Here is a 22399-nt window from a genome sequence, read left to right as displayed (position 1 = left end):
GTTAATTATGTAATTTATAGTAAATTTCAACATTGGTACCATATTACTAGTGTTATTTAATACTGTCCGATTGAAATATAGAACTATCTTCATAATAACACTATTTATTACGAATACAACCAGTAGTATTTATCATTAACAAAATGTTATAACACTACAAAGTATAACTATTAATTACATAAAAATTGCTAAACATGCCTTGAATTACAGTGAAATTATGGTGACTTTTTTAAGATTTACTGGAAATATTTACTGTAACTCAATCATGGTACTAATTTAAAATCGGATAATTTGAATTGATGCTTTAGGAAAACCGAATTAACACGGGTTTTTCTCATTTTTAATACAAGTTTAAATGTAAATTGACACTTATGGTTTCTTACGTTAATTTAGTGTTTTTAATGTAAAGAATATTTGACAGGTAGGATAAATTTAACCTAAATCTTAATACTTGTTTTTACTTTTTTATTACGCATACCATGACTTGATTTGATTCAAACCATAAATTTATATTCTTCGTTAAACACTGCTGGTTCAATTTAATTCTTGTAATGCCTACCCATCAATATCGTATCATAGAATCTTCCTACAAAATCACGCTTTCATTCGACCTACCTTTTTCTCTTCAGTAGAAGAGGACAATTCAGTGGATGAGGACTTTGATGCAGTTTCGGTCGATGATTTTGATTCAACCTAAAAGTTATAGAAATTAAACCAAATAAACACAGTGATAGTATAAGTATGCTACTTTACACTCCTCGCGTAGAAGGTTAAGGCATTTCTTATTTATGGACTCTTATTGATCAGGTACAGATAATATTTTTTTAATTAAATTAACGATTGAGTATTTTATGGGTAAAGTAGCCTGGATGTTGATGCGTATCCTATGAGAATGACAAATACAGGGTGGGAAAAAGTCCCGGGACAGTCAATTCTTTAAAAAAGTAATACAGATATTGAGACAAAGTTACTGAGCTATAAAATAATTTTAACATATTATTCAGGGATACGCCACCACTAAATCTTAAACCTAAGCATAAGTTGCTATGTACATCAAATCGAAGGCATTCAATAGTAAAATACATTGCCACAAATTTAAACACAACCAGAAATGGTATTCGTTAAAAGATTTCTGGATTCTGCTGTTTTTTTTTCTTTTTTTTTCTTAAAATGGTTGCCATTTTTTACCCACATGTTCTTTTGACCTCAAATTTACGGCATTGTATTCTAATAATACCTTTAATCTGATGTGCTATATCAACCTATCCTTACATGGAAGATTTTCTTCTGACTCAAAACGGGCCGCCCCTCTAAAGAGGTAGCGTATCGCTGAATAATGTGTTAAAATGGTCTTAGTGCCAGTAACTGTGTACCAAGTTTTGAATCTCTATCTTTAGTAATTATTAAAAATATTTTATTGTCCTGGGACTTTAATCCACCCTCTACGCTAAATTGTTTCTAACAATGGACACTTATTCGTCAAAATCTTAATTATTAGATCAGAACTGAGTTCGATACTACAATTTTTATAACTAAATTCATTCAACTTACAACAGTTTCTGGTTTGAAAGTTGTAGTCGTTGACGCAGGCACTACGTTAACATCTGCTTCCTGGAAAAAAATCGTAACTTGTTTATTACTTTTACGAGAAAATACAACGTATCAGATTTGTAATAATAGATGATAACTTAATACTCTTGCGTATTTTTGGTCAGTGGTGAACCCCTTTCACTTTATCACCTCATTTTGAAACAGTTCCACATGTGGGGTTTCGATGTTGCTTTATAATGTGTAATTAATTTGTTGGTAATGCTGCTCAACATGTGCCAATTACAAAGAAGTATCATAGACAATTATTTATTCTATTTGTCTATGGTAGTATTAAAATACACACTAAAATGAGATTGGCAGATTCAGGGAATACTGTTACATCTGTTTCCTGGAAAATGAGATTAAATCAGTAATGCTTCTACAAAGATGCACAACATTCCCATTTACAATCGAATCGGACATCATCTTGTCGTCGTATTGGACAGTTAGTATTTTATTATAATGAATACGTAAGTGTAAAATTAGTCCTTCAAATTATTTTTTTATTTTTTTTATAGTTAATAAAATGGATCTGAAATATTAAAATCGTTAAATAGCTGCTATTTAGTATAGAATAAAAAACTGTAGCTATGTTTTAAAATTAAATAGATTTTTATAACATTAAATAACGTCAATAAATCAAACATATTTTAAAGCATTCGTCAATAGAAATCTTTCAAGCGTTTTGCTTTCACGAGAAAAAAGTCAGTGGTTTATGTAGTTAATTTTCTTATTTGTAACACACAAAGTATACTTTTCAGTTTAAAAAAATATCTTACCTTTTGCACTTCAGTCGTAGATGAAGATGTGGAGACCTCAGTCGATGGTTTTGATTCAACCTACAACATTAAAATGTCATACGTTAAGCAATTACGATCTGGATGTTTTCTGATTCCAAAACTCTTAATAGTACGGAATAATACCAAACATTGTTGGGATGAAAATTGAGAAAAAAAGCAAAATGCGTCTTTAAATAACGAATCATTCATTAATATTATTAATTAATAAATTTGTTTTCCTTACAGTAGTGTCCGGCTTTGCTGTTGTAGTAGTTGTTGGACTTTCAGCTTCTTTTTCTGTAGTTTTTTCAGTCTTTGACTGTAAAATAAGATAGTGCTTTATGTTAGAGATTGATACATTGATTATCCTAAACATTGTTGTGACATCAGATTCACTGTCTTATGTTTTCCCTTATTGTAATGTCAGATGTAACTAGAAATCTCAATGACTAGAAATCCTATGCAATGTAAGATGTTAATATAATGCCACACGTTTTGAACAGTAAACTGACATCTTATACTCAATTCTAGATAGAGAAGTTATAGAAGCTATAGATTCTAGTCCACTTAAATAGTGAATCAAGTGTTTATAAAAAGAAATTAAATGTTTAATCACTACGAAAAAGTAATAAAACTCTTCGAATGTTTTATTTTATAGAACTTCAACGTGCAAAATATTTTTTTAGCATTTTAAATTAGTAAATGACTACACTCCAGATACTAATTGTTAACATTGAGTTTAAGGCAATGTAAATACATTTTTATAGTGAATCCATGAAACAGGGAGTAGCTAAGCTTAATCAGGCAAATATGTGATATTTAAACTCACCACCGATGTTGCTTTCAACGTAAATTTGTTCTTCTTTTCCTTCTTCACTTCACTTTCCTAAACCAATAAGTGTATTACAATATTTCTCCATACGTGTAAGTAATGACAAATAAAACGCTAATTTGATAAGTCTAAGATTACATGTTTAAGTCAAAAAATTACTTAAATTGCTGTGTTTTTTTAAGGTTTTTTAAGAGTTACTGTTTGATTGTTAATCAGCTTACTTTTTACAGAAGTTCAATATTAATACAGTATGAACCGTTCCATACATCAAAAGTAGCTGTTCAGTAGTATTTTAGGTACTTTCCTGTTAAAGGGAACATTCATTATTATCGATGATTTTTCTCGATATATCGATTTTTTCCCTTTACGATACATTACAAATTGACAGCTGATATTCAGGCTAAAATATAGTCTATTATATGGAAAGAAATGAATCTGTTCTAAGCTAACCTAACATAACCAACCAAACTTGCTGTACCATTTAAAAATTCCGTTTGATAACAGAAAAGGCGAGTGGAGAATATTAAATGGAGTTTTGAAATGTTACAGCAAGTTTGGTTAGTTTTGTTAGGTTAGTTTAGAACAGTTTTATTTCAATATTGTTTTAAATTTTTGATTGACGATTCTGAACAATATTTATTTATCGTAGTTGTCAGCTTATATGTTTCAAATTTTTAATATCGATATATCGAGAAAAAAACATCGATAATAATGAATGTTCCCTTTAACAGGAAAGTACCGTATTGGTATAATAACTTTTATTTACTTATTTTTAGTTTGAAATAAAGTATGTTTACATAAAGACCTCCAATAGCAAAAAAATTAAAAAAAATATTTAAAAAATATGATTCATTAAGTATTGTAATTGGAAACCGTCCAAAACTAAAACATTCATTAACTAACGTTAGAACCTTTTGCAACATTTTTTCTTTACGCTGTAAATTACCTTGGTACTAGTATTATTGGAATACTTATTAAGAAGTGATATCTGCAATAATATGTCAGTTATGAATACATTTTAAATATCTTTGAGTTGTCTAAATTATGAACTGTGAAATCCACATTTCCTTCTTAATGTAAGTGAAGAACAGGAAAAAGTTTGGACGATGTAATTCAAAGTAGTCAAAATTATATTTATTTTAACTTACAGTCGTGGATGGAGTCTCGGGACCCGGAGCGACCACAGTTTCAACGGACCTGGCAGCCTGGAATGAAATTAGAGTTTCGTATAAATTGTACTTGGAATTAATGAAGATAAGTCATAAGTCATAAGTTCTTTATTCCAAAATAACAAAAAACACATTGTATTGGAAAAGTCATAAAAATAAACAATAGTAAAAACTGAAAAATTCTTATCAAGGTAGGCTAAATAATATGTACAAAGACTAACAATTTGATTCTTGTTTAATCTTTAGTCTAACAGGAATGACTGACTACATGTAAGCTGAGAAATCGCGGACGCTGTAGCACGCCTTTTCAACTAATATGCTTTTCAGTTGTTTTCTGAATTTAAGTAAATCAGTCTCTAGCTTCAGCTGTTGGGGAAGTTGGTTAAACAGTTTAATGCCATTATACAAAAGATGTTTTTTAAAAAATGAGGTTGAATGGACAGGGATTTTCAGGTTGTGAGATGTGCGTAAGGAGTATGTACTGCAGTTAGTGCTGGTGTTAAATATTGACTGGTATTTTTTTACAAAGGAAAGGGTTTCAAGGATGTATAGTGAGGGAAGAGTCAAAATAGCAGCTGACCTAAATGATTCCTTACAAGATCGTCTTTTGAAAAGTGAAAATATGACACGAATGGCTTTTTTTGCATTTTAAAAAGGAAGGAGGTTCGTTTGTTTTCAGATCCCCGAACAGGTAGAGCATAAACTAGATAAGGGAATATTAAGCCATAGTACACAGAAAGAAGAACTTCCGTCGAGGCTGTTGTGGCCAATGTTCGAAGTACAAAGATGCCTGTGCTTGCACGTTTTATTACGTAATCAACATGAGTTTTAAAATTTAAACATTCATCTAAATGAATGCCTAAGAATTTTACAGACTGTACGGGATGTATAATGGTTTCATCGAGAAGAAGAGACAGATTCGGATCTTCGTTGGACCTGTTTGAGATTCGAAAGTTGATTAGCTGGGTCTTCGCAGTGTTAGTTTTTAGAAGGTTATTATCAAACCACTGAAGCAAGGTATTCGCCTCGAGGAATGCCATTTGCTCGAGTGACTCTAGGGAAGGACTGGATAGTGTCAGGGAGGTATCATCTGCAAAAAGGCACAGTTTACCTTGAGCTACACATTTGGGGAGGTCATTTATGAAGAGCAGGAATAGCACAGGGCCAAGAACGGATCCCTGGGGCACACCTCTCGTTACAGGGGTTTCTGAAGACTTAAATCTGCTTTGATAACCGGTGTGATCTATGGATTGTATTTCAACACATTGTTTCCTGCCTTTTTTAAATGACGAAAACCACTCAGAAGCAACTCCTCGGACTCCCATATCATTCAATTTGGCTAGTAAGAGGTCATGGTCGACCATGTCGAAAGCCTTACTCAAATCGAAGAAAATACCCATTGCGTGTTTCTTTGTGTCTAGGCCCTGCACTACTTGGTTCAGTAAAGAAAATATTGCACTCGTGGTACTTTTACTTTTGACAAATCCATGCTGATCTTTAAAAATTATATTGTTCTTTTTGGCAAAAGCCCAAAGCCTCTCCAAAACAGCCTTTTCATATATCTTAGATAAACTTGAGAGCATAGATATGGGCCTATAATTGTCACATTTCGTGTGCTCTCCCCTTTTGTGGATTGGCCTTATAACAGCAAGTTTTAGCGCGTTGGGGAATCGTCCATGAAGAAATGAGTGATTTACAAGATTTTATTTGTTAGTGGACTCACAATGAAATCTGAAATTTCTCTTAGTATCATTGGGGGTATTTCATCAGCTCCTGAGCTTATCTTATTCTTTAATTGATTAATTATTTGTTTTATTTCTGGTTCTATTGTTGGGAATAGGAAAAATGAGTTATGTTTAATGTTTTGTCTAGAAGTGGTGTTGCTTGTAGCTCTGTAATCGGAATGTTTTGTTACATCTGAAAAGAACGTATTAAATACTTCGGATACTAAGGAAGGGTCGTAAATAGTTTTTCCTCCCTCAACTTCAAGACAAACCTTATCCATCTTTCTATTCTTTGGGGCCTTATTAAGTCCAAAGTTAAGTCTGTAGCCTTTTTTAAGGTTTCGATTTGGACCTTACTGTCCTTGAGACTGTGAAAAATGTGAGTCTGCAAGACAATGCCTAACTGTCAACGTATAACTTTAGATACATTTATTTAAAAACAAATATTAAATTAATTTTGATTTTAATCGATGTTAACAAAATATTCAATTAATTTCTGTAGTGTGATAAAAATTGAAAATATCTTAAAAGGGACTGACTTTACCTTCTCATAGATTGAATGCAAATTATAAATTCACTACTCCATGATAATATTTAACCTTACCCTTTTTTGTTTAGTAGCATAATTAATTAATATCCCAATAGCAAACGGAATTTGGGTAAAGTTACGATCTCGCTTGGAATCGAACCAGAGACCGCCCTAGAACATCTAGGCTTGGTTATAACAAATGCATCAATACAATTTTACAACAATATATAGTCTATTTAGTATTCTAGGACTTACATTTTCTGGTATGGAAGAAGTGGTAGCTTCCAGGACTACTTCAACAACGGACTCCTTAAACGAAAAGATTTCAATCTTTTTAATGCACAGACAACAACATAACAATTTATTTTTAATTTACCATTAAAACTAAACAAAATTCACGATTCAGTTTCATTCGTGCACCTTTTTCTCAGAAATACTTCTGTAATACTTTTTGAGTACAGCTGTGATGCCATTAATGGTCTTATTATATTAACCATCATCATTATTTTTTTATGTATTTTACATTCGTGGTAAACATTATTGTTTCATAGAATACTCAACATTTCTTTGTCATTCCAAAAACGCATATTTTTACTTCTATAGTGTTCAAAAGCAACATTTTGATTCATTAACACTTATTATTTTTAATAATATTTAGTATATAGTATAGGTATATAGGAATAGTATTTAAACGTACTTGATGAATAAAATAAAAATACTTAACATGGCTTGTGAAAGCTAAAAAAAATATAGAAATGAAACCGAGTATTTCACATTGGCCTATTCTACAGTAACTATGAGTATATCTTAATGACTCTAACCTTGCTGTCTTCGGTGGAAGATGTAGTTTGAGCTACAGATTCTGTTGAAGACTCTGATTGAACCTAAAAGTCATACGTATACAATTTTTACATAGTTCAAGTTTATTAGGCATAGTTAGTTTTTGTTGAGTTCTCAAACTAATTTAGTTAGATACTTTTAAAGTTTTAATTTAGTTAATTACTAAAGTTACTGAAATTCGAAATTAATTGTTTGATTAATGAAATGGCGCATTATATTATCTGTCTGGTTTTTGTCAGGGCTTATACGAACACATTTCATCTGTATAGAAACAAAGTCTATCAAATTTTCTTTATGTAATAAAATATACAGGTTTCAGTAAACAATGTTAATTGTTTTTAAAAGATAATAAACAATTTTATCATCTCTTGGTTGTTTTCTATATCTACCTGATTTGTTCTTCCATTTAGATTATACAGGGTGAATAAAAAGTCAAGACCCCCCCGTCTAATATTTTTCTAAGTAAATATACAGAGATATCCTTTTGGTGGTCGAGCTATCTTAGCAGGAAGTTTCATTTGATCATTTTGAAATTTTTGAGTGTCCCCCCAAAAGGGGGGATTTGGGGGGCAACTCAAATATTTTAAATGTAAACCCCCTTCAAGTGACACCTCATTTTGAAGTGTTTACGAAAACTTAAAAATGGTGAAAACTAGAGGTCTCTTCTCTATACAAAATGGTAGCCCGTCAAATGTTGTGGAAAATCAACGGTAAAATTGTTAATATTGGCTGCCATTTTAATGGGGGTTTACATTTAAAATATTTGAGTTGCCCCCCAAATCCCCCCTTTTGGGGGGACACTTAAAAATTTCAAAATGATAAAATGAAACTTCCTGCTAAGATTTCTCGACCACCAAAAGGATATCTATAAATAAGTAAATATACCCCTTTTGGGGGGACACTTAAAAATTTCAAAATGATAAAATGAAACTTCCTGCTAAGATTTCTCGACCACCAAAAGGATATCTCTGTATATTTACTTTGAAAAATATTAGAGGGGGGGTTCTTGACTTTTTATTCACCCTGTATAAACAAATTAACGAATCATTGTACACATTATTTATATCTACACTTTTCTAGGTCATTCCTTAGAACAATTTAATTGCTTACAGTTGTAACGGGCGAAGCAGTAGTAGTAATGGTAGTCTCTGGAATGGATTCTTCTACTGATGTCTGTTAAATGAACGTAAAAGGTTGTAATTAATAGGCAAATTAAAACTGTTTTTTAATTGGAACATTCATATACAATTTTAGATTTAAGAAAATTACTTAGGCCTCATATCTTTGAGATAAGAATTTATATGAATTATTAATGCTAAGAGTTTTAAAGAGCACATGAAGACAGATAATTACTTATATACGTACTTATTGAGTTAAATTGATAAATATTGTGAAAGACCAATTCGTAATTTGGAACCCAATAGAATTACCTTTATTTCTGTGGCTGATTTTGTGTCTGTTGATGTTGTCTTCTCCTGCAATTAAATTAAAATGTCATCGGTAAAAGAAATACTTATGAAAATGTATAAATCATGTTGGTATACTGTTTATAAAATATAATTTAGTGTATATTGTATTTTATAAAGTAGCGTTTTTATACACTATATTAAACTCAGAAAAGGATTAATTGTCAAAGAAGAATGTTTGACTGTTACAGTTCAATTCATTCTAAGATATTTTGTTGTGTTTAGTACATGTGTCTTCATAATCTTACCGTTTTTAATACAAAGGTCACCTTTGAAATTGTCATTCGAAACCTGTGTTTTTATGACTGATAAAGCCAAAACTAGGAAATTATAAGTAAGTCTTATTTACTTACAACGGTTTCAGGTTTTGAAGTGGTTGTTGTGACAGAAACAGGAATTTCATTCTTTTTTGTTGTTTCCTTTGAACGAAAAAAAAACAATATTAGTTAACCCTTTAGAACTACAGAAAGCAAGACAATTGCTGTATGTATTTTAAACTTCCAAATTACATAAATTTATAATTTGTTGCATATACCAGTAAGCATATTATATAACCAATTTAGATTTTTGCAGTCCATTAAAGTATTATTAACTCAAATGTACAGTGAGAGATTATATCAATCACATTTTTCACTCACACAGAGACATCATGGTAAATTTCTTTGTCGCCAAACTCAAAAGACCGGCAGCTTTACCAAGATTTACTTTTATTTGTTATTCTAGATTTTACTTTTATTTCTTATTTTTTTAGTCATCTTTTCACTGTTACTGGGGATTGTACTAACCTCTGACTTTTCTGTGGTCGAGGATGATTCCGAGGCCGTTTTTGAAGAATCCGTTTTCACCTAAATTCGTAACAATATGACAACATTACAATAAAATAAGTAATCAATGGATTAAACCGACTTCTTATCGGACTTTTTTTGTCTTTATACATCCTTGTTTTAGTACGTTCAAAATCGTTTTCTACTAGTCATTCATAAGCTAGTTTATCAATACCAACATAAGTTTTTTATAGTTGTTTTAGCCTAGACACTTTGAAAATAAAACCACTATAATTTTTTCCTCTATAAATTCTATACCTATAATTAATCTGTCAAACCTTATAAAGTCAAATTATATATTTTTGTCAAGATATCAAAATTACTATTGTGTTTCCAAATATTCTGAACCATCGCCACAGTAAAGCAATTATAAATTGCGTCAATATTTATTATGAACAAAATAATTACAAAATTAATAGTACTTGTAATTCATGATTTTATCTTGTTAGTGAACTTGTATTTCGTTAAAAGTATTCATAACATTGTTTAAAACTTACAACATTGTCAGGCACTGGACCAGTGGTGTTTTCCGGTGATACTTGTACAACAGTCTCCTAGAAAAAAATATGTTTTTAATTGTGAATACAAAACCATGACACTCATTGTGAATATGCAATATATTGTGTTAAACTGCATTTATTGTCGAATAGAGTTTATATTTTTTAGCAATACTTTCATGATTCCTTCCTAATTGTATTCTTTTCATGAGTATTACTATAGATCAATTGTGAGCGTTTCGTGGCTCGTAATTAAGCAATTGATTCTTTTTTCAGTGTATCATAAGATGAAAACATAAAAAGACTACTGTTACAGTTTAGTAGTTTATTTTTAATTTATAAATATTTAACAACTGGTAACAACACTTGTTCTGCACACAAAATATAACACAAAATATTTGGTCTGTATGTTACAAAAGCTTGTTTTGTTTATTTACAAAAACCTCATCACACACTTTTTGAAGGGAATAACTTGTAATACTTGAAACGAATGTTAATAAGATTCGATAGTATTATAAACCAATTATTCTAACCTTAGTTTTTTCGGTGGAAGTTGAAGTTTGAGCGACAGTTTCTGATGAAGACTCTGATCGAACCTAAATAAGAAGCGTAGTTATTTTCATCAATAAATTTATAAAATAGCTTTAGTGATGTCATGCAATTAAATTTGGTTTACAAAACCCAATCCATAGAGTTTAACATTATTGTCATCATAGATTTATAAGAAGACTTATAGTTTTTTTATTTAATATGTTTTTCGCAAAGCTTGTGAGAACACTTTAATTTTACACTATTACAGAATTAATGGAATTGTTTCAATATTATAACTTTACGAAAAGATATAAATGGGTTTCAAGCACTAATTTATTTAATTTATTGGATTTATAAAATTATTCTCCAATTAAGTGTACAATATTTATCAATGTTTTTCGTAAATATTCCATATTAATTGCTTACATTTGTAACAGGTGCCGCAGTGGTAGTGGAGGCAGTCTCTAGAGTGGATTCTGGTGTGGATTCCTAGAATCAAAACGTTTGATATTAAGAAATTGATATTATGTAAGAATTACCACATACGTAATCAGAGGTCGAGGGAATATGTGTTATCATAAACTAATTTATATAAAAATAATAACACTCTTATATTTCGTTCTGTAGCATGTATTCATTGAAATGTGTTCATAAAATTGTTCAAAACTTACTTTTTCCGGTGCTGGAGTTGTGGTGGTATCCGGTAGTACAATGGTCTCCTTGAAAGAAAAGTACTAATGTTATTTTCTTGCAAATAAAACGTCACATAAATATATATATTTTTGATATCTTAGAAACTACACAATACACAGTTTAATATTTTTACACTGTTAAGATAGACTATATATAGTGGCAGTTTCTTATTTAGCAAGACGTTTTTGTTGTATGTTTAGGTTTAATTGTTTGGGAGTTTATATGCCTCCTTACGGCCATGCATTTGGGGCTTCTAGTTTGCTTTCCATAAGATGTATATTGATTGTAAACAAATTTGTTTCGTGCTATTGAAGTTTGACGTATAGATTGTTTGCCATGTGTTTACCAATAAGCTATTTTCATTTTGGAATCTGCTCAATTATAATATTTTTAATGAATAACCACACCCAATGGTAGTAACACTCATTGATTCTAACCTTAGATTTTTCTGCTGAGTTGGATGTTTGGGTGACAGTTTCTATTAAAGCATGATGAGCCTAAAAATAAAACAAACAGAAGTACATTATTAAATTTCAACCATTTATTATTTTTATACTACCATTTAGGTACTTTCCTGTTAAAGGGAACATTCATTATTATCGATGATTTTTTCTCGATATATTGATATTAACAAATTGAAACATATCAGCTGACAACTACGATAAATAAATATTGTCCAGAATCGACAAACAAAAATTAAAAAAATATTGATATAAAACTGTTCTAAACTAACCTAACAAAACTAACCAAACTTGCTGTAACATTTAAAAACTCCATTAAATATTCTCCACTCGCCTTTTCTGTTATCAAACGGAATTTTTAAATGGTACAGCAAGTTTGGTTGGTTATGTTAGGTTAGCTTAGAACAGATTCATTTCTTTCCATATAATAGGATATATTTTAGCCTAAATATCAGCTGTCAATTTGTAATGTATCGTAAAGGGAAAAAATCGATATATCGAAAAAAGATCATCGATAATAATGAATGTTCCCTTTAACAGGAAAGTACCTACATTTATGATACCATTATACCTATTAGAGTTATAATTGAGTAATGTTATAAAACCCTGGCTAAAAGACTAATATAGCAATCTGCAAAGGGATGAATAATCTCAAAGGAAGCAAAATAATATTTTCAGAGAGAAAACGTATATACGACTTATAACACTCGAAATATATATTTACTGTAATACTGTTAACTAATAAGACAGTGAAACATATAAAGTGATTAAATAACACGTATACTATAGTATTTTAATTTTGTTGTGAATTGAAAAACATAATAAGGAGGCCGAAATTCTGTGTAATACAGAAAAACCTATCACACTTGTAGCGAGTCGCTACAATAGCGCAAGTCACGTGACGCGGATGCGCGCGCAGTCGGCCCGGGTAGGCACGCGCAGCGAGCCAAGAGACCAGTAGTGTGTGTCGAGTGCCCGGAGCTGTACAACTTAATCGGATAAGTAACTGTAGCCTAAGATGTCTAGCTAATAGAAGTAGGGGTTGGGGAAGGGTGTAGGTTAGGGTAGATAGCAATTCAATTATGTAATTTATTAGGTTCTCGAAAGGTCGTGGTCTGGCAATTATTATCACTAATTTTGAATTCACATTTGCTAAGTCTAGTAACCTTTTTCACGAATTAGAATAAGTCCATATATATATATATATTTCTCTGTTCATTATATTATAATTAGATACATTATGAACATAAAAGCTTGCTGTGATAGGCAGCTAAGGTAATATTGTGCACTTTGACGAGTTAGATTAATTCTTGCAATAGAGTTGGGTTACGACAGAAAATGTGCGTGATTTGGCAGTGGTTAGAGGAAGATATATAGGGCCCAGGTATCTTCATTTACACTCATACTACTCCACATCATCACACACTGTAAAAATAAATTATTTAACTAACGTTGCGATGAAATATAAAAAAATTACGTACTACTACTATTTACTGCATTTTCTAAAACAGTATCTTTCCCGTCAAAATGTTTAGAAGCAAATAATCTAACTAATCTGACCTATATTTAACTATTCAACATATAAAATACATTTGCATCACTTACATATGAGACCGGTGTTGTGGTAGTGGTGGTGGTAGATTCTGGGATAGATTCTTCTGTCGATTTCTAGTTAAAACATGTTTATCGTTTTAATTGATGTTGATATAAAGGAAATTATTCTTATGACAACAATAAGATATCCTTATCTGCAGCTACTTTACTGACATTTGTATCGGACAATAATTCACAGAAACTTTTTAGTCTAGGTTTTAACACAGGTGATAGCTCAGAAACATAAGATTTAGTAGTATTTCCAATAAAGTTTCAATTCAGTGCATGGTGTGAAATACAGAAATATTACCTTTACAATTGCTGCTGTAAGAATTACCACATACGTAATCAGAGGTCGAGGGAATATGTGTTATCATAAACTAATTTATATAAAAATAATAACACTCTTATATTTCGTTCTGTAGCATGTATTCATTGAAATGTGTTCATAAAATTGTTCAAAACTTACTTTTTCCGGTGCTGGAGTTGTGGTGGTATCCGGTAGTACAATGGTCTCCTTGAAAGAAAAGTACCAATGTTATTTTCTTGCAAATAAAACGTCACATAAATATATATATTTTTGATATCTTAGAAACTACACAATACACAGTTTAATATTTTTACACTGTTAAGATAGACTATATATAGTGGCAGTTTCTTATTTAGCAAGACGTTTTTGTTGTATGTTTAGGTTTAATTGTTTGGGATTTTATACGCCTACTTACGGCCATGCATTTGGGGCTTCTAGTTTATTATAAACATATGCTTTCCATAAGATGTATATTGATTGTAAACAAATTTGTTTCGTGCTATTGAAGTTTGACGTATAGATTGTTTGCCATGTGTTTACCAATAAGCTATTTTCATTTTGGAATCTGCTCAATTATAATATTTTTAATGAATAACCACACCCAATGGTAGTAACACTCATTGATTCTAACCTTAGATTTTTCTGCTGAGTTGGATGTTTGGGTGACAGTTTCTATTAAAGCATGATGAGCCTAAAAATAAAACAAACAGAAGTACATTATTAAATTTCAACCATTTATTATTTTTATATATACATTTATGATACCATTATACCTATTAGAGTTATAATTGAGTAATGTTATAAAACCTTGGCTAAAAGACTAATATAGCAATCTCCAAAGGGATGAATAATCTCAAAGAAAGCAAAATAATATTTTCATAGAGAAAACGTATATACGACTTATAACACTCGAAATATATATTTACTGTAATACTGTTAACTAATAAGACAGTGAAACATATAAAGTGACCTGATAGGCGAAGATGGTTTAAGATTAGATGATCACTTACTATTATTTATATTAATTTACCGTCTTGTGATTTAAGAGTTTAAGTGTAAAGATATGTTTTAAGTGTTATCAGACGTAGTTTCATATTCACTCTATGTAAATTAAATAACACTTATATTATAATATTTTAATTTAGTTGTTATCTGAAAAACATATTAAGGAGGCTGAAATTCCACGTAACAACGAAAAACTTATCACACTGTAAACAAATATTATGTAACTTTACGATGCGATAACACAATTAAGTTTCACTACTATTAACCGTATTTTGGAAAACAGTATACTTCGCATGAAACTGTTTAGAAGAATATACATTATTTAATCTGACCTATATTTTACTATTATACTTATTATAAAATACATTTTCATCACTTACATATGCGACTGGTGCTGTGGTAGTGGTGGTTGTAGATTCTGGGATAGATTCTTCTGTCGATTTCTAGTAAAAAAAGTTAAAATTTGTTATTTTGTGTGAATATAGGAAACAAGTCTTAAAATAAAAACAAAATAACCTTATTTGCAGCTACTTTACTGAAATTTGTATTGGAGAGTAATTTACAAACAATTTTGAACCTAGGTTTTAAAACAGGCAATAGCTTAGAAACATATGATTTAGTAGCATTTCCAATAAAGTTTCAATTCAGTGCATGGTATGAAATACAGAAATATTACCTTTAGAATTGCGGCTGTTTCCTCTTTGGTATCTGAAGACGAAGTTGTCTTTTCTCCCTGAAAACAAATTCATTTGTTATTGAAAAAGTACGATTGAATCTACTTAGGTTACTAAACTTGTTTCTTATTAAAAAATATATAATTGTAGGATATAAAGAAATAAAAAAATCCTTTGTTAGCTAGTACCCACTGATTGATGTTACAAATAATCTATCTATACTTATTTAATACGCAAGCAGGATTTTTGTGACAATTACTCCTCCGAAACTACTGAACTGATTGACATGTTTTTGGTGTCATTGGAAAGAGCGTAACGTGAAGTTGTGCAGGAAACTTTCTTTTTAGGGAAATAATTAGAGAGTGAGGCCCTGGGGCCCTTTAAAGTTTCGTATTTCTCCATAAGATTAACATGGGAAACAAAAATTGTTATGAAACTCCAGCTGTTGTCAGAAATCAAAAGGGAGAAGAAGAGCATAGGTTAATTGTAAACAGTCAATAAGTTTGCTAATAAAACAGTTTGCTGCAAATATTTGCTGACTTGGTTGATGTTCGTTTTAAAATAACGCCTGTAATAACTTATTTAGCAATTGCTCGAATTCGAGCAACAGGGACACTAGTACTTATTTAATACGCACGCAGGATTTTTGTGACAATAACTCCTCCGAAACTACTGAACGGATTTACATGTTTTTGGTGTCATTGGAAAGAGCGTAACAGGTAGTTGTGCAGGAAACTTTCTTTTTAGGTAAATAATTAAAGAGTGAGGCCCTGGGGCCCTTTAAAGTTTTGTATTTCTCCATAAGATTAACATGGGAAACAAACATTGTTTTGAAACCCCAGCTGTTGTCAGAGATTAAATATTAATAATTGGTCTCCATGGAAGCATGAGAAAATTCACAATGTTTACATTTGCTTTGACATTTAAATGTAAACAACCAGAACTGTCAAATGCCTATTTCACAATTTCAGACAGCTGATTCAAAAAAATAAAACAACTATGTGGTAGGCTTATTCAATCTTAAACTTTATGATTGATTATTTAGTATTAATCTAGTGTACATGTTGCTCGAAATCGAGCAATTGCAAAGATGTACAGGAACTATTTATAAACAAATAACTTGTTTAAAAACTAATATCAGTCATAATTTCCGATTATTTAAAAAGAGTCAACTAAAAGATACTAATGGAAATACTCACAATTTACATAACAGTCCTATTCCAGTTTAAAAAGTTAATTTTTAACAATCAAACTGCCCATGGACGGGATAAGGTAAGCTTACAATTTAAGTCAACGTAAAAAGGCTGTCAGCTTTTATAAAGTACCGCACCTAAGTTTTTTAGCCAATTTGTAGACAATAATGTGTAGGCTACTTTAAACTCTACAGGACAGAGTTAGGCAAAAAAAACAAACCAACATCCAAAACTATACACATTTTTAATACAACATAGATAATATACACATTGACTGTTTCAATTAACATATGTTATTCTTCTCACTATTAATGTTTGCTTTGCAACGGGAAAATCTGTTTCATAATCATTGGAATAGATTAATACTAAATAATCAATCATAAAGTTTAAGATTGAATAAGCCTACCACATAGTTGTTTTATTTTTTTGAATCAGCTGTCTGAAATTGTGAAATAGGCATTTGACAGTTCTGGTTGTTTACATTTAAATGTCAAAGCAAATGTAAACATTGTGAATTTTCTCATGCTTCCATGGAGACCAATTATTAATATTTAATTTCTGACAACAGCTGGGGTTTCAAAACAATGTTTGTTTCCCATGTTAATCTTATGGAGAAATACAAAACTTTAAAGGGCCCCAGGGCCTCACTCTTTAATTATTTACCTAAAAAGAAAGTTTCCTGCACAACTACCTGTTACGCTCTTTCCAATGACACCAAAAACATGTAAATCCGTTCAGTAGTTTCGGAGGAGTTATTGTCACAAAAATCCTGCTTGCGTATTAAATAAGTACTAGTGTCCCTGTTGCTCGAATTCGAGCAATTGCTAAATAAGTTATTACAGGCGTTATTTTAAAACGAACATCAACCAAGTCAGCAAATATTTGCAGCAAACTGTTTTATTAGCAAACTTATTGACTGTTTACAATTAACCTATGCTCTTCTTCTCCCTTTTGATTTCTGACAACAGCTGGAGTTTCATAACAATTTTTGTTTCCCATGTTAATCTTATGGAGAAATACGAAACTTTAAAGGGCCCCAGGGCCTCACTCTACAACAATAGGCTAAAACCTTACCTAATAAATCAATCGATAAATAACTTCGATCGGTACGATTGTAACAATTGAAATTTACAACGGCTTACAACAGCTGATTTTTACTCCGTAGAGACTAAAAATGAATGCTACTTTAGATCTGCAACGCATGCTTTGAAAACGGGTGTTTTTGCTGCATTATGGTGAAAAATAACATTTTATTCCAGTATTATTCATTATATCGTGTTATCAGATTTAATTGTTAATTCTATTAAATTATTTCAACTAAACTAACCTTAGACTCCGTTGTAGTTGAAGATGACTGTGAGTCTGTTGTTGACGATTCCGTTTTGACCTGAATTTAGAAAAATTCATAAAAGGCCATTCATAAAATATCATCAATTATTTAATAAAGTCGAAAACAAATATTAACACAGAGAAGTAAAACATACTATTTGGCCTTAAAGTGTCAATAATAGCCATTTCATTTTTGAAACAATTTAACTTTACTAATGGTGTTTTGCGCATAAGGATATGCTTACACATTTTGTAATCATGCTGCTCACTATGTTTTTTTTATGTTTTTTTTTCAAGTCAAGTATTTATTGTCTACGTACCTCAGTGATTGGTGCTACTGTCGTTGTTATGGGGGTCTCACCAACTGTTACTTCTTTAGTCTCCTGAGGACGAAAATAGTTTACTTTTTTTATTTCCAAATAGGAAACTGGTATTATATGCTTAACATTTTTACAAAAAAGAATTACAAAAAATAGTCCTGAAATCTTTTCATGATACTGTAGTAAAACATAAAGCATTGCATATTAGATTAGTTTGTATGAATGTACTTCATTATCGTTCAAATGTTTTCAAATAACATGTAAGCTACTTGTTCCATCGTTCCAAACTATTTTACTTTTGTATGAAGTAAAATAGTATACTGTTACTGTAATCTGTTTGCTAAGCCATCTGTCATATTTATTATTATTTTTTTCAATATACTATTAATGATAAATTTCAATTCACTTCCCTAATGATACCTCAAGTTTTTATTTGTTAGTTTTTTTTTACAGTACACAATCTTTCAGAATTATTTTTGCGTACCATAATTTTTAGAGTATTTTGAGTAGAAAATAAATCCAAACCATAAAAATTCTTAGAATTCACCTTATTGCAAAATGTTTTTTTAAATTTAATCCACTTATTTATTCTATTCGTTATCTTTACCTTAGTCTGAGAATCTGACTCCAGTTTAGTTTCTGTTTTGGACGTCGCAGTTTCTTTAACTTCCTCCTGTAAAAGACATATCTCAGTACGAAGTTCTGAATTTAATCATATGTTTGGTTTTGCTTGCTATTCTTGGATTAAAAACGTATTAATGGTGCTAAAGAAATAATCGCGTTGCTTTCTTTTGTTATGGCAGGTAGTAAATTTCATTTTACAATTCGTGATATTAATAGCTTTTAGAATAAATCTTCTTTATGTCCAGTTCAATTGTATATTCAAAAGATTTTTCAAAATAGTAAGGGTAAATGCATTTTTATATAAATCAAATACTTGTTTGTGAAGAGCAATTATTTGAACTAAACTTACGATTGTTGTTGGTTTTTCCACTAATGTCGTTTCAGACGACGCAGTCTCCTTCTTTTTTGTACTTTCCTGTTTCAAAATCAATACTCATTAGTCTTGTATCATGATAATTAACATGTACGTTAAATCTTTAAGACTCTGATATGATATGCAATGTTAATGAGATTACAATATTGTATTTCTTTCGTTACCCGTATAGAAATTATGAGTCCAAAATAAATCAATAAATCATTAATAAATAAATAAATAAATAAATAAATTAATTAATTAATTAATCAATTTTAATCTAAATAATCTGAAAATAATAATTATATTTTCTCATGTCATGATGGAAAACAAAATTTTAATGTGTAACTTAGAACAAATAATGCCTAATAAGAATGCTGTACAAATTAATGGTAATTCATATGATGGAGACAATTTCTTACCATAGCCCTGATTATAGCCTCTTGCTCATTGTTTAATTACTTTACTAAATAATAACAGCAGTTATATAGGCCTAATTAAAAGTGTTATGACCGACCAATTATAAATTTCTCATGGGACTTCAGAAAAGTTCTAAATATACCTGAGTCATTAAAAGTTTATTTACTGTCAGTCTAAAAAGTTTCTATTGTCATGAATGATGGACTTTTAAAAAGGTCACCAGAGTTTTATTAAAGAATTACCTAAACCATATGAAAAATTTGAGTCCCAACCCACGTTATAGTAGAAGAGAACTACCATAAACTGCGTATGTTTTATGTATAGTACTACATTACATTTTATTCATATAAAATGTAGATATTTAAATTACCCAGGTTGGCATCATTATTAATCCACACTTTGGACTGCCGACTGATCAACAGACTTAGATAAAAATATATTCATTACAAGAAATGATATTCCATAACATGTGGCGATGTTTAAAAAATTACTTTAACCTCTACTGTTAATTTTATCTAAATATTTCTTACCTCAGTGTTCTCAACAGACGAAGATGATTGGGAGGTTGTCTCAGATGAAGTTTCCTTTGTGACCTTAATTGAGAGAGGTAAACAATTATTACATATTGTACTATGGATGATTGGTAATTAGGATAAAAAGTGTTCTAAAATTCTTCAGATTATGCCTCTTTTTTTAATTTACGACTTCTTTATTTGATGTAATGTTATAGTAAGATTAAGTAACATGGAAGAAAGATAGAATAGTAATAATCGATTCAAATAGTGGAATTGATTTTTAATTTATGTTACGTTCTTGATTAGTCATTGGGATTGAGTTAAGGCGTTTTATTATAAATAACCCTTCATTCTATTTATTGGAGTAAACAAGTTATTGAGAAAATGAAATTGATTTAAGATTTAAATTATGTAAATTATTTAATTATTTGTTTATGCTAATTACAGCAAACGAAAAATACTTTTTCTTCGTTAAATTTCTTATAAGATTTTGAAGTAAAATAAAATAACGACTATTAGATATTAATCTCTTTTCTTCAGTCTGCCAGAACAAAGATAATTTGCCTTTGCAGTGAAGATAGCTTAGATATGAATTAAACTAATGAGCTCCTTCAATATCAATGAACCTTTGATATTCTTGCTGGAAATTAGTTACTCACAAAGGAAAATATACTAACTACTTTTGCTGTAACATTCATCCATATTATTCGTGAATTAATATACAACTAGAGGTCGTCCAGTGGTCGAAAACTCGACTAGAAATATGTAATGTACTGACTTCTCTATTTTCACAGTGACACAATTGTTGGGACTGTTAAAAATGGGTCAAAACTCAAAACGTTAGTCTATAAAGGGTTATCTCGATATCTCGTGGGTATATAATTCTGACCCTTAAAAGGTAGGTCTGGGTCGTAAGATATTTCCAAACGAAACGTATATCATCATTATGTCCCAACAGTTTCTCATGTGTATCCCAGTCATAGGAACTACATTATTCTATCAATATAATGATCGACATTCATTTTTCAAGAAGATTCAATATTTTTTAATATTTGCTCATGTTAAATTAATTATTTTCAAAGCAACCATCACTTATAATTTGGAGGCAATAATTAAATAACATTTGAATCATTAGTCAATTTGTAATCAAAAATAACTTGTCTATTTCATTAAATATTCCACAAATATTCTCTAATGACCAAGTGAGTTTTTTTAAAGTAGAGTAAGCATATTTATACTATATTGTCAATTAAAAGAATACATTATGCCAGTTTGTTTGTTTTGATTTAACCTCATAGTTTGACACGTATGAACACTTGATCTCACGAAATATAAACTAAAAATCAAAACAAATGCAAGATATTCCACCTCAACCACACTTTAACCGCTTCTAGCTAAAAAATTCAATTACACTGTACAGACTTCTATATTTTTTACCCCACAGTGTAAATAAAACATGTGATTGGAATTTCTTACATTTGTTTTGATTTTCTGTTTATATTTCGTTGTTATTTCGTCACCAGCATAGCAACCCATAAAGTCCATGTTAATTTATTTAGGATTTCAAATTAATATTGTGTGCTTGTTTTTGAGCCTCTTCTAATTTTTAAAGGGATTCTGCACATATATGGGAAAATATCTTTCTAACATTATGCGTAGATTTTCCCTGCGATGCACACGAGCTGAGAAAAAAAGGTTTTAAAGAAACATGCTTGCCTAATAATATATAGATAGATACATAACATGGTAACTACATTAGCATAGTACTTACTGTATCTTCTTTCATTGGCTTAATTTTTGGAAGTGGTTTCTTTATCCTCGATGGTTTGTTGGCTGACACCACTGACTGCAATGAAAAAACATCGCTTATGTAAAATTCAACAGTACGTTCGATAATTTATTTCAGAATTAAAATTAAATTCAAATTCAAATTATTTAAAATTATCATCAATGTTAACTCATGTTTTCTGTGGAAGCATATTTTTTTATACTTTTAAAAGTCTTTTTTTACTAATGAGGAATTTTGCAAAACATACATGTGGAAATAATTTTATAGTTTTTATTTATTGAATGTACTATGAAAGGAAATTAAAACATTTGTTTTACGGGCTTCGTGCTATTGAGGTACG

At 30.3% G+C, this 22399-nt stretch overlaps 1 protein-coding gene across 2 annotated transcripts in view; it reads right to left on the bottom strand.

Annotated features, from left to right (window-relative positions):
* The window catches only part of LOC128986755 (serine-rich adhesin for platelets-like), a 68753-nt gene that overhangs the window by 21050 nt on the left and 25304 nt on the right, over positions 1 to 22399 (bottom strand). The window contains exons 22-49 of one of the 2 annotated variants that reach the window (XM_054407270.1): positions 22042 to 22116; positions 20286 to 20348; positions 19333 to 19398; positions 18967 to 19032; positions 18360 to 18422; positions 18038 to 18097; positions 15520 to 15576; positions 15224 to 15286; positions 14470 to 14529; positions 13998 to 14045; positions 13541 to 13603; positions 11912 to 11971; positions 11453 to 11500; positions 11208 to 11270; positions 10784 to 10846; positions 10251 to 10307; positions 9715 to 9774; positions 9282 to 9348; positions 8894 to 8940; positions 8574 to 8636; positions 7445 to 7507; positions 6879 to 6932; positions 4350 to 4406; positions 3199 to 3255; positions 2614 to 2688; positions 2370 to 2429; positions 1552 to 1611; positions 616 to 693 (exon numbers count right to left, since the gene is read on the bottom strand). In XM_054407270.1, coding sequence (XP_054263245.1) covers positions 616 to 693; positions 1552 to 1611; positions 2370 to 2429; positions 2614 to 2688; positions 3199 to 3255; positions 4350 to 4406; positions 6879 to 6932; positions 7445 to 7507; positions 8574 to 8636; positions 8894 to 8940; positions 9282 to 9348; positions 9715 to 9774; positions 10251 to 10307; positions 10784 to 10846; positions 11208 to 11270; positions 11453 to 11500; positions 11912 to 11971; positions 13541 to 13603; positions 13998 to 14045; positions 14470 to 14529; positions 15224 to 15286; positions 15520 to 15576; positions 18038 to 18097; positions 18360 to 18422; positions 18967 to 19032; positions 19333 to 19398; positions 20286 to 20348; positions 22042 to 22116 — 1716 coding nt within the window. The remainder of the gene's footprint in view (positions 1 to 615; positions 694 to 1551; positions 1612 to 2369; positions 2430 to 2613; positions 2689 to 3198; positions 3256 to 4349; positions 4407 to 6878; positions 6933 to 7444; positions 7508 to 8573; positions 8637 to 8893; positions 8941 to 9281; positions 9349 to 9714; positions 9775 to 10250; positions 10308 to 10783; positions 10847 to 11207; positions 11271 to 11452; positions 11501 to 11911; positions 11972 to 13540; positions 13604 to 13997; positions 14046 to 14469; positions 14530 to 15223; positions 15287 to 15519; positions 15577 to 18037; positions 18098 to 18359; positions 18423 to 18966; positions 19033 to 19332; positions 19399 to 20285; positions 20349 to 22041; positions 22117 to 22399) is intronic. The other variant, XM_054407269.1, reaches the window with a different exon arrangement.

This window comes from Macrosteles quadrilineatus, unplaced genomic scaffold, assembly GCF_028750875.1.
Source record: "Macrosteles quadrilineatus isolate MER2022 unplaced genomic scaffold, UCM_ALF_1.0 Scaffold_2__2_contigs__length_208266976, whole genome shotgun sequence".
In the NCBI taxonomy this organism is placed as follows: domain Eukaryota; kingdom Metazoa; phylum Arthropoda; class Insecta; order Hemiptera; family Cicadellidae; genus Macrosteles; species Macrosteles quadrilineatus.
The sequence above is the reverse complement of the archived record's forward strand: the minus strand, read 5'-3'. Positions and strand labels throughout refer to the sequence as shown.